The 12,862-nt window shown below is 40.0% G+C and overlaps 1 protein-coding gene across 4 annotated transcripts in view; it reads left to right on the top strand.

Annotated features, from left to right (window-relative positions):
* Positions 1-12,862, top strand: part of stil (STIL centriolar assembly protein) — a 55,855-nt gene that overhangs the window by 1,286 nt on the left and 41,707 nt on the right. For 3 of the 4 annotated variants that reach the window (XM_078218540.1, XM_078218543.1, XM_078218541.1), the window contains exons 2-3: positions 9,820-9,907; positions 10,006-10,113. In XM_078218540.1, the coding sequence (XP_078074666.1) occupies positions 9,822-9,907; positions 10,006-10,113 (194 nt within the window). In that variant the 5' untranslated portion in view covers positions 9,820-9,821. Of the gene's footprint in view, positions 1-9,819; positions 9,908-9,983; positions 10,114-12,862 lie in introns of all 4 variants that reach the window. The other variant, XM_078218542.1, reaches the window with a different exon arrangement.

The following is a 12,862-nucleotide window of genomic DNA, read 5'->3' as shown; positions in this document are numbered from 1 at the left end:
ATTGTAGATGATCAATTCATAGCCATCTGTGTTGGCTGGATTATGTCCAATAAAACTTGAATTCTGCCCTGCTAGTAACAGCTGTTACATAAATGATGCAAAATGCAATTAAATTGAACTTGCTATCCAGTAGTTTTACTGATGGCACTTGTGCACTATTGACTTGACCCCTGATGCTGTTTCAGTTAGGATTTTTTGTGTACTTCCTATTATATGCCAAAACATTTTGCACATTCACTGTCAATTTTGTTGTATCCTTCTACAAAATTTGAGTGAGTTAACTTTGTTTGGCAAATATTTATTGCCTGTTGTGTCATGAGCTTATACTGAAGGATATCAGCATGTCTGACATAAATGATAGCTTGACAAAAGTAATTAATTAGACCAAAACACTTCTAGCTATCCTAATATGTAGTAAGGTGCCATATAAAGTCTGTTTGTTCCTTTGCTATATTTTATTAACTGAACTCTATCGTAGGCCCTTTCCCTAGCTCCTTTTCTTCCCTTTTTACATCCCCTCTACCTTTGTAACAGTTGTATTTTTTCCCCCACCTGGTCCTTTTTTGGTCTTTCCTAGCTCTCTTTCCCTTTCCCCTTGTAGCTTCCCATTCCTTGGGCTCCTTACTCTTAGCTTTTTAAATTTATCCAATTCCTTTATTGTTCAGTGTATAGAATACAAAAGCAGAAATGTAATCCTGGAACAATGTGAAATACTGGATGGGTCATAACTGGATTTTTGCGCATAGTTCTAGTCACCACATTACAGGAAGGACATCGTTACTCTGGAAAGAGTACAGAAGAGATTTACAAGAATGTTTCCAGAGCTGGAAAATTGCAGCTGAGGAAAGATTAAGTGGGCTATGAGTGTTTTCCTGAGAACAGAGTCTGAAGAGTGACTTGATTGGGGTGGCATGGTAACACACTGGTTAGCACTGCTGCTTCACAGCACCAGGGACCCAGGTTCAATCCCTGGCTTGGGTCACTGTCTGTGTGGAGTTTGCACATTCTCCCCATGTCTGCGTGGGTTTCCTCCGGATGCTCCGGTTTCTTCCCACATTCTGAAAGACGTGGTCAGGTGCATTGACCCGAACAGGTGCCGTAACAGACTGTGGTAACTAGGGGAGTTTCGCAGTAACTTCATTGCAGTATTAATGTAAGCCTTATTTGTGACTAATAAACTTTAAAAAAAACTTTGAGTTGTAAAACATTTTAAGCACCTAGACAGGGAGGACTTTCTTTAAATTCATTTTTACAGGATGTGGCCATTTATTGCTAGTTGCCTGTGAGGAGCTGTTACCATGAGCCGTTGCAGTTCTTGAGGTACAGATATATCCACAGTGCTGTGGGAAGGAGTGCAGGATTTTGACCCAATGACAGGAACAGTGATATATTTCGAAGTCAGGATTTATGAGTGACTTGGAGGGAAACATCCAGTGGTGGTGTTCCCAGGTTTACGGGATCTGGGTGTCGCTGGCTGGGCTAGCATTTACTGGTCATTTCAGAGGGCATTTGAGAGTCAGCGACATTACTGTTGACCTGGAGTCACATGTAGGCTAGACCATGTGAGGAAGGCAGATTTTCTCCCCTAAAGGACATTAGTGAACCAGATGGGTTTTTACGACGATCAACAATCAGCAAAGTGATGGAAGGTGTTGTCAGCAATGATATCATGCAACACTTGACACAGAAATAACTTGCTCCCTGATGCTCAATTTAAATCCCGCCAGGGTCACTCAGTACCTGGCCTCATTACAGCCTTGATCTAAACTTTAATAAAAGACCTAAATACCAGAGGTGAAGTGCAGATGGCTGCCCTTCTATGAAGGCAGCAGTTGGCCGAGTGTGGCATCCAGGACCCGTAGCAAAAATGAATTAAGTGGGAATTGTCAAGAAAAGGACACCAGTGCTGGGGTCATAACTAGCACACGCACAAATGGTTGTAATTGTTGGAGGTCAATCACCCCAAGCCCCAGGAAATCACTGCAGTAGTTCCATAGCATAGTGTCCTAGAGCCAGTTATCAGCTTCTCCATCAGTGACTTTTTTCTCCAGCAGCCCCACCCCCTTCCCCCATAACGTCAGAAGTGGGAATATTTGCTAATGATTGCACAAATATTCAGCAGCAGTCGCGACTCTTCAGCCACTGAAGCTCTCCATGTCCACATTGAGCAAAACCTGCACAACTTCAGGCTATGGCTGATATGTGGTAAAATTCACAATGTACAAGTGTCAATGACCATCTCCAATACGAGTGAATCTAAGTATCACCCCATGATAATCAACAGCATTACCTTCACTGAAACCTCCACTATCAACATCCTAGGGGCTACCCTCAACTAGAAGCTGAACTGGACTAGCTATATAAATTTGTGGCTGCAAGAGGGGTTTGGGGGAGAGGATGGGGAAATGGAACTAAGTTGTGATGCTCGTTTGGAGAGCGAGTGCAGACACAATGGTCCCCTTCTATGTTGTAAAGATTCTGTGACGAGTTGTTTCAAGACTGGGAATTCTGCAGTGAGCAACGCACCTTCTCATTCCTGAAAGCCTGCCACCATCTTCAAGGCACAAGTCAGGGATGTGATGGAATATGCGACATTTGCCTGGATTGTTATGGCTCCAACAACACACATTCCATCATACAGGACAAAACAGTCTGCTTGATCAACACACCAGTCATCACCTTAATCATTCGCTCCCTTTGTCACCCATGGACAATGGCAGCAGTGATGAACAGGATTCCGTTGACAGCATCTTCCAAACATTAGACCTCTCCCTAGAAGGATGAGGACAGCAAATGCATAGGAACAGCAATGTTTGCAAGTTCCCCTCAAAGTCACTCACTGACTTGGAATTATACTGTCATTCCTTCACTATAGGTAGGTCAAAATCCTGGAATACTTTTCCTAACACTGCTATAAGTTTCCCTGCACCACATGATTTGTGTGGTTCAAGAAAGCAGCTTGTCTGCACCACCATCTTGAGAGCAATTATGGATGCACAACAAATGCTGGCCTTGGCTGTGATACTTGCATTTCATGAAAGAATGAAATAAAAATAGATCTGTCAAGGCTGACAGCATCTTTGACAATGGAGAACTGCCTTACTACTGCAATGTGATGTCAGTCTAGAGCGTGTTTCAAACCATCTTCTGGGATTTGAACCCACAACCTTCTGACTCTGGTGTGACTGAGCCAAAGCTGATGGCATGGATTTGTAAAGAGCAGGTCATTTTTGAAGTAGCACCGTGTACTTGAGGGAATATAATGTATTTTCAGAAGATATTGATAGGAGACTTGATAGGAAAATTAATCTCCATGGTATTGAAGGGAATAGAAATGTTTAGACAGGAGTGAGGTGCATGATTTCTTTAGGTTGAAGTGGTATGTCCCTGTAATGTTTCTTTTTTAAAATTATACCAAAGCTTGATAAATTGGAGAGCAGAGCAAACTGAAGAGAATTGCTAGAGATTGCTGGAAAGTATTGATAAGCCTAATGCACAGATGACTGATAGATGCACTTCAGTTGAAAGAAATGTCGAAATAATATGTTTTGATGTGAAAACACAATCAGGAGTGAGATTAAGAGTGGAGGAAGAGTGAGTGATCTATGGTTCAGTTTCTGTTGAGAATGCAGTAGGTCCAGTTAAAGGGTCACATAGATTCTGTGTTTTATAAATGGGATATTGAATATAAAAGCAAGAAAATCATGCATTTCTTGGAACATTTAAAACCAAAGTTATTGGAGTAATAGGATGCTAGGAAGATTCTATGGAACAAAAGTTATATCAGCTGCATTGTACCATGTCTGCATCTGAGTCTGAAATTTTGTGGATTTCTGTCACAAATCTAGGCTGACACTCCAGTGTGGATGACACGAAGATGGCTGGAATTGCGGATAGTGAAGAGCATTGTCGGGCAATACAGCAGGATATAGATAGGCTGGAAAATTGGGCGGAGAGGTGGCAGATGGAGTTTAATCCGGATAAATGCGAAGTGATGCATTTTGGAAGAAATAATGTAGGGAGGAGTTATACAATAAATGGCAGAGTCATCAGGAGTATAGAAACACAGAGGGACCTAGGTGTGCAAGTCCACAAATCCTTGAAGGTGGCAACACAGGTGGAGAAGGTGGTGAAGAAGGCATATGGTATGCTTGCCTTTATAGGACGGGGTATAGAGTATAAAAGCTGGAATCTGATGATGCAGCTGTATAGAACGCTGGTTAGGCCACATTTGGAGTACTGCGTCCAGTTCTGGTCGCCGCACTACCAGAAGGACGTGGAGGCATTGGAGAGAGTGCAGAGAAGGTTTACGAGGATGTTGCCTGGTATGGAGGGTCTTAGCTATGAGGAGAGATTGGGTAGACTGGGGTTGTTCTCCTTGGAAAGACGGAGAATGAGGGGAGATCTAATAGAGGTATACAAGATTATGAAGGGTATAGATAGGGTGAACCGTGGGAAGCTTTTTCCCAGGTCGGAGGTGACGATCACGAGGGGTCACGGGCTCAAGCTGAGAGGGGCGAAGTATAACTCCGACATCAGAGGGACGTTTTTTACACAGAGGGTGGTGGGGGCCTGGAATGCGCTGCCAAGCAAGGTGGTGGAGGCAGGCATGCTGACATCGTTTAAGACTTACCTGGATAGTCACATGAGCAGCCTGGGAATGGGAGGGATACAAACGATTGGTCTAGTTGGACCAAGGAGCGGCACAGGCTTGGAGGGCCGAAGGGCCTGTTTCCTGTGCTGTACTGTTCTTTGTTCTTTGCAATACTAAGGAAGCACTGCACTGTCAGAGCTGGCGTCTTTCAGATGAGATGTCAAACTAAGGGCATGTTTGTGCTCAGGTGCATGTAAAAGATCCCATGGTAGTCCTTGAATGAAGAGCAGGGGAGTTTTCCCTGCTGACATGGCTGATGCATATCCCTTAATCAACATTTTTTAAAAAAACATTATCTGCTCATTGCCTTATTGTTGTCCGTGAGACTTTGCTTTGTGAAAATCAGATGCTGCATTTCCTTAATTTGAACAATGTCTACACTTCAAAACAACTTATTTGGCTGGAAGGTGGTTTGGCAGTCCTTGAAGTTGTCAAAGAAACTTTTTATATTTTCATTTTTTCATCTAATTATAGCATTTGTGTTTTTGAAAGAGCTTTCCAATCTAATCCCCAGCTTTCTCCCATAACCTTGTAAATTAGTTCTCTTCAAATACATATCCCATTGCCATTTCCAGGTAGTGTTCAGACCATAATTCTTCGTTCAACATTTATTCTCATTTCCCCTCTTTGGTCAATTATTTTGAAATTATGACTTCTGATTACTGATCCACTTGCCAGAAGAAACCATTCTCCCTGCTCCCTCTAACATTTCCAGCTTTGCAAATCCCTTCACCTAATTGAAGATCCGCCATCCCTGGTAACACACTAACAAGCATTCTTTTCATCCACTCCTTGGCCTTGACGTCCTTTTTAAAGTGTGGTAGCCTGAACTGACAACAGTACTGCAATCTGATGCCTGACCAGAGATTTTTTTATATGACTTCCTTGTTTTGTGTTCAAAACCAAGTATCCTGACTTTTCCTTAAACTGCATTATCAACTTACCCTGCCACCTTTAAAGCCCAGGCCCCCACACAACTCCTTTCAAAGACTGAAAAATTTACATGAGCTTTACAGTCAAAAGCATTTTTGAAGTGTAATCACTGTTGTATTGTAGATGACACAACAGCCAATTTGCACATAGCATGCTCCTTCAGAGCAGTGTGATAAGAACAGATCATTTAATGATGTTGATGAATAGAAGATGGTCAAGACTCCTACTCGTCTTTGAAATAGTACTATGGGATCTTTTCCATCCACCTGAGATAACAGAGCCTTGGTTTAACATCCTGTCCAAAAGATGGCACATCTGACAGAGCAGTGCTTCCTTAGTACTGCACTAGAGTGTCCTGTTAGGTTTTTGTCTTCAAGTTTCTGGAGTGGGACTCAAAAGAGTGGAACCCAGTCCAAAGTAATTCTTGGCTCCCGCGGATTTACTTTAGTTCCCTTCCCAGCCTGGGAGCTCCTAACTCCAGAGCTGCCTTTCATTGTGAGGGTTTTTCCTAGTTTTGTTCCCTCTAGCGCAAGCTGGACATAAATCATAATTTAAAATCCTCACCAATTTGTTGTTTTCAATCTGAACCTGAACCCACACTGTCTCTCCCCCCGTCTTCTCCCTTCTCTCAAAAATTATTCTAATGACAATGAGAATTAGATGGATCTTGCATCCAGGTAGAAATGTTAATTAGCTATTCCTTAGACTCTAACTCTGTCCTATCCTGGAATCAAATGTACAGTTTGTGATGTTGGTGTACCTTTTAAGAATATTTTTTTCATTCATGCTCACAGCCTTGGGTGATGTCATTGGGAGGAGAAATAAAACTGTGTGCAACTCAGATGATGGATTTCATTTTTAAAATTTTATTTATTAGTGTCACAAGTTAATTCATGCTGCAATGAAGTTACTGTGAAAATCCCCTAGTCGCCACACTTCCGGCACCTATTTGGGTACACTGAGGGAGAATTTAGCGTGGCCAATTCACCTAACCTGCACATCTTTGGACTGTGGGAGGAAACTTGAGCACCTGGAGGAAACCCATGCAGACACGAGGAGAATGTGCAAACTCCACACAGACAGTGACTCCAGTTGGGAATCGAACCCAGGTCCCTGACACTGAGGCATCACTGCTAGCCACCGTGCCGCCCATCTCGGTTTCAGTTTGGAGCTGCAAGTTAGAGTTGAGTTTTAGAAGGGACAGCAAGCTAAAAGAAGTGTTTTCCCTCTCCCTGTTGTTTTGAAAGTTTTGTTGGTTTCCTGAAGGGTGAAAATCTATTGTTCTTGGGGGCTGGACCAGAGTTTCTCTGGTACTTTGGAAATCTGTCGTGTCTTCAAACTGTTCTGAGTCTCAAGAACATTGGACTGCAGGATTCAGCTAACAGCTTTGATCCCAGTATCAAGTGAGCATTAATTTGTGCTGTTAAACCTGTGTAAAAGATTTTTTGTTGTCTATGGGCTTTGCTTTTAATTGGAACACCGATATATTCATTAACAGTTATACATTATTGTGGTTGTTTTGTTTATGCTGTAATTGATAAAAGTTGTTGCTAATTTTCATTCCATACACGTTAACTATGTTCTTAAATAGACTTTGTTTGATAAAAGCTCCTAGTGGGTCTTTTGAATTACATCTAAAATGGAACATATAGTGCTTATCCTAGCCAAATTCAAGATGTAAATCTTATGATTCAGGCGGGCTTCATAAAACACTTTGGAGTTTCTGACCTGAACCATAACAAGTTCAAAGCATATCCCTTTACAACTGGTATTCTCAGTATCTTCCTGGGCCTTGAGATAGCACCAATCCAACCATTATAAACGCAAACACTGCTGCCATTGACTCCAAGTGTCAATTCCTTGCATCATCTTCCCTGCAGAACAACCTGGGCCTCCCTTTGAGCTTCCACAGCCATGTTACCCAGCTTCTTGTCAGGCAGATTTCAGAATAGGTCACACAGCCCCCATAATTTTATCTTAAATTAACAACAGCTTTCTGAACCATAACCATATTATAAACCTAATTTGTAACGAACCTAGCATCCATTCCATCTATACTGCATTGCTTTTTATCTCTGAAGCTCACCTATATACCACCTTTCAATTTTTATCCTATTCAATATATCTATTCTCCGTCTACTACTACAACATTGTCTTCACGAGAGGATGAAGTTAGATACAAGGTAACCATTCAAATCTCCAACATTGCCTCCACAATATTTCCATTGACACTAATCCCTGCTTTCCTTTTTTTGTCTCTTTTCAATTTGGATATGAATGTCCTTTATTTCCTTTTTAAGAAAAGATCTGAGATTTTACCCGATGTACCCTGGAAAGCCTGCAGTTGTTCGTTTACTGTTTACATGGCCAATCATTGCTCCAGCCCACCTGAGCTAGATTCAAACAACTGAAATTGTTTTGATCCCAATTGTATATTGACACCTTAGATTTTGCTTTATTTTCATATTTTCAAAACAAATTATTTTGTGGTCACTTTTGCCCAGATGTTCTCCTCATTCCACTTGACCTACTTCATTTCCCAGAACGAGATCCAGCACTGCTTCCTTGTTCTGCAGAGCTAAAACACACTGATTTAAGGAATGTCCCAGGTCGAGGTTTAAGGAATTCTTCACCACTCCTACCCTCTGCCCTGTATGTTTTAGGGACGATTAAGCCCCTTACTATTACTGCCCTTTTTAGTTTTACATTTCTATGAAATTTCTTTTTACTTACCTATTTATTCATGGGATATGTGCATCACTTGGCAAGCTCAGCATGTCCAATCCCTAATTACCCTTGAGAAAGATGGTGATGAGCTGCCACCTTGAACCTCTGCAGTCCATGTGGTGCACCCACAATAATGTTAGGAAGGGAGCTTCAGGATTTTGATCCAGTGAATGATGATGTAGTTCTAAGTCAGGATTGTGCGTGGCTTGGAGGGAAACTTCAGTGGTGGTGTTCCCATGCATCTGCTACCCTTGTCCTTCCAGGTGGCAGAGGCTTGGAAGGTCCTGTGAGTTGCTGCATTGCCTTTGTAGTTTGGTTCACACAGCTGTCACTGTATGTTGGTGGTGGAGTGTATGTTTGAGGTGGTAGATGAGGGCCAATCAAATGATCTGCTTTGCCTTCGATGATGTTGAAATTGTGACTACTAACTTCTGTTTTGTTGGTAATATTCGGGCTTTGGAGGGACAGGAAGTAAGTTACTCGCCACAGAATTCCTAACTTCTATGTCCTTGTAGCCACAATATTTATATGGCTCATCCAGTTCAATTTCTGGTCAGTGGTAACCCCACAGGATGTTGATGTCTGTAGATACCCTCCTTTGTTGCATTATCATTATTTGTGGGTTTATAGTAATCAGTTGGCAATGTTATAGATCCTTTTCTGTTCCTTAACTCCTAACCAAATAGATTCTGGGTGGGATTTTCCGGCCGTATTCGCCCCAAAACCAGACAATCCCGCCTGAGGTCAACTGACCTTTGCATGGTCTGCCCCCTGCCTGTTACGATTCTCATGGTGGGCGGGAAGGGAAATTCTCCCCTCAGTGTTTGAACCCTCTAGTCTGCTATCCTGCTCCAGATCTGTTATAATACTCTTGATCAATACTGCTAGTCCACGTCATGCAAGTTGGTATTGCTTGTTCTCTCCATTTAGTTCCAGCTCTTTCTGAATTCTTTTTTTTTCTTCTTTTGTAGTTTTTCTTTTAGAATCCAATCAGTTTTCAAACTTGAGAGCTTTTACAAGGATAAAATGAGATTTTTTTTCATTCATTCTTCGCAGGTGATTGAGGCTCATTATCTGTAATCAAAAAATGATGCTAGGAAATCCAAATATTATTCACACTAGATCAATGGAATAGGAAAGGTTACAATATTCTGTTAACCCTTTGAGGAAATTTTGATAGAAATGCTAATTATTTAAAATGGGATTGTCAAGAAAGAATGTAAAATGATATGCAGAAAGGGAAATAGAATTCAAGTAGACTGTTCCAAAGGATGGTGCAAGTATAATTGAGAGGGCAAAAAAAGCAATTTGCAAAGGAAAGCAGGGTTATAATATTTCAGGTGTCTGTCTTTCATCAAAGTTGGTTATTACTTTAATGTTTTTAGTTGCCATTTAGTACTTGAAAAGTTGGTACTCCTCTGTTAGTGTATCATTTGTGAAACTTTTGTTTTATAAAAATTTGAAAATGTAAAACATGCAACATTGACAGTATTGCTTAATTTCAGGAATGAATATTGAAGTTAATGTGAAAAACCTTCCTTCTCAGCTAATGGAGTTTTCACACAATTATGTGGAAGGCCAATGGACTCAAAGGTAAATGATATGAGTTTCTAAAAAGTTACTACAGATGGCATGACCACTTGTTTTTTTAATTCATATTTTCTGAAAGGCTATGTTTATGATCTTCACAGGCCTCTGGAACATGGAATAATGCCATTCAGCTTTCCCAAGACAAAGTTAGCATTATGGGATCCAACGCCACTTGGTGATGCAACAAGCATGCAACTTGCCTATTATAGGTATAATTTGTAGTTTCTGTTTCTCCCCCTATTATGAGGCTTAAAAACCCTCAGTGTTCTTTTAAGAAACAAATGTTTTGCTCAATAATGGACTTATAAATTCAAGCCTTATTGGTCATACTTGTGTGGCATTGCTGTATTTATAAATGCATTTATCTAAAATCTTTTTTTTAAATGGTTTAAACTTTTGGATCACTGGTTTCTGTATACTTTTAAGAAGTGACCATGCCAGGGAGAGAGTTAACTGGGTATTGAATTTTAGCATTTTGAGTTATTAACAATAAATCTTGGATCCAAGTTAAAAAGGTATAAACTCAAAGCCTGTAGGTTTGCAGCATTTTCTTTTTATTTCTACCACATGTAGTATTTTTCATTTTATTTGAAGGCTACTGGTGATCAATTCAGTTAAGCCATTTTTAAAAAAAGTAACTAAGCAAGGCAGCGAAATACAAGCAGAGTGTGCAAGAGAAGGTGCTGTACACTGGTTCAGAAGCATGTTTTTAGTTGGAATGGCAAAGAAAAAGTTGAAGTAGCAAATCAAAGGAAAGGTAGTAGGAAGTTTGTATAAAGAACAAGGTTGCTCAGCAAAGTGTTTACTAATCTGCTTTAGGTCTCGCCATATATTCATTGTATCTTGAGCAATGAATCCACAGTGCTAAGCTGGAAGGACTGCACACAAATTGGTAACTTGCATGGAGTCTGTATGGGGTTGTGGTCAATGGTGTGAGTTCATCTCGTCTACATTCCTACTGCCCTGACAGTTATGAGCAACCTTGCCCTTTATGCAATTTTCAAAAACACACTTGCCTTTCCTACCTGGCACCAAGTCCTATTCACTTCTTCGCTGGTTAAACCAGTCTTAATCTTAAAATTCTCCCCCTCGTTTTCACATCCCTTCATGGTCTCACCCCACCCATCTCTAATCTTCAACCATACAATCTTCCTAGATATCTGCATTCCACCAGTTCTAGCCTTCTGCGCATCCTCAATTTTAATCATCTCATCATTGGCTACATTGTCAGCTACTAACAGCCAAACCTGTGGAATTCTCTTCCTAAAACTCTTTTTCTCGCTTTCTTTTTCCTTTTGAGATGCTCCTTTAAAAGTTACTACTTTTGTCAATTTTTTTATATACAATACAACTCGTGAGAACAGCCTGACAATGTTCTATTATTTTAAAGGCATATTTCATCAATGCAAGCGTTTGGTCATCTAACCCAACGTTATCTTGCGTGGCTTGGTATTATATTTTGTTTTATAATATCCCTGTAAAGTGTCTTGGGACATTTTATCAATTTAAAAGGTGCTATGAGTATAAGATGTTGTCAGGATGTTCCTTTAAATCTTCAAATTCCTCTGGCATTTTCTATCCCAAAGTCCATAACCCATTGGCATTTCATTAATCATTTTGGCTTTTTTCAGTGTCGATGGCAAGTTTGTAGCAACATATATCTTCAACATCACTAATGAATCTTGTGGGACTCAATTCCTTAGAAGTGGTTGCTAGTTGGTGGAAATCACATGACTGTGTAATTTGTCTACAGTGTTTAAATAGCTTTACTTTAATATCAACAATTTTTCATTTTCATAATATTTTGTTTAGATTAGACCATGAAGTATAGGAGCAGAATTAGAATCTTCTCTGCCATTCAATCATGGCTGATAAGTTTGTAATTTAGTTTAAGAACTGAATAAATTCCTGGGAATGGAAGATTTATATAGAGGTGTTTTAAATATAAATCACCAATGGTAAACATTTGATTCCTATGCTAGATGCATTGTGGAAATCTCACCAACAAAGGAGGTGCCACTATAGATATATGCTGCGATTGGAGAGAGAGCTTTTTGAATTCCTTTCCCATGGGTGACCGAACTGTTGATGACTAAATTTTATTTAATTTGTGCAGAGACTATTTGCCTATTCATACTTTATGCTATCTAAATATGCAATCTATTATAGGTGTTTAAAAAGGTCAAGATTTTTTGGTTCACTGTCCATTTGATGGATTTAGAACATTGTTCTCTTGTTTGTTTTGACTAAATGATGGCCCCAATTTTGTGGTAGTAAAGACCAAGAAATTGTCAGAGTTCACCATCTGTACTCCTCGAGAACTGACAGCAACATCTGAAAGCCACACAAGCAGCTAAAAGTGGGAATATAAAAATTGCTGTCAGTGATTCTTCAGATGGTGCACTGTAGCAATTCCCTGATTCTGCAATCAATTAAAAATCACAACTGACAAAACTGGCTCTTGTATACAGCACTTAAGGTACAGCTGGTTGAATAAGGTGTAACTGGGTTTTTGAAGGGATACCAAGTTCATTATTACTGCTAAAGAGCCTCACTGGCATGCAAAAAAATAATTTTTTAAATAGTTTAGTCTGAAATTTTGCCATTATGTTAAGGAGTTCCACATTTTCAATATTTTTTAAATTTAAGGTATTTTACCTTTTAGCCTTAATTGTATGTCTATCATCCAATCTTGTGACATTTATAAAAAATAAATTTAAGGTGAAGAGATTTCTTGCCCTGCTTCCTGGTTTGTAGTCTGTGGGAACACTTCCATGTAATTAGCTGTGTACATTGCTATTGCTGAATGTCTTGATCACCTTGAATTGACACCATATACTCAAAGGAAAGAGAAGCCCAGAGAGTTTTAATTTTTTCATTCGAGGAATGTTATTGCTGAGTATGTATTGCCTGATAACACTCAGTGACACCTTTCATCACTTTGCTGATGATCAAGAG

This window comes from Mustelus asterias, chromosome 8 (genome assembly GCF_964213995.1).
Source record: "Mustelus asterias chromosome 8, sMusAst1.hap1.1, whole genome shotgun sequence".
NCBI classification, from domain to species: domain Eukaryota; kingdom Metazoa; phylum Chordata; class Chondrichthyes; order Carcharhiniformes; family Triakidae; genus Mustelus; species Mustelus asterias.
This window is presented reverse-complemented; position numbering and strand designations above follow the sequence as displayed.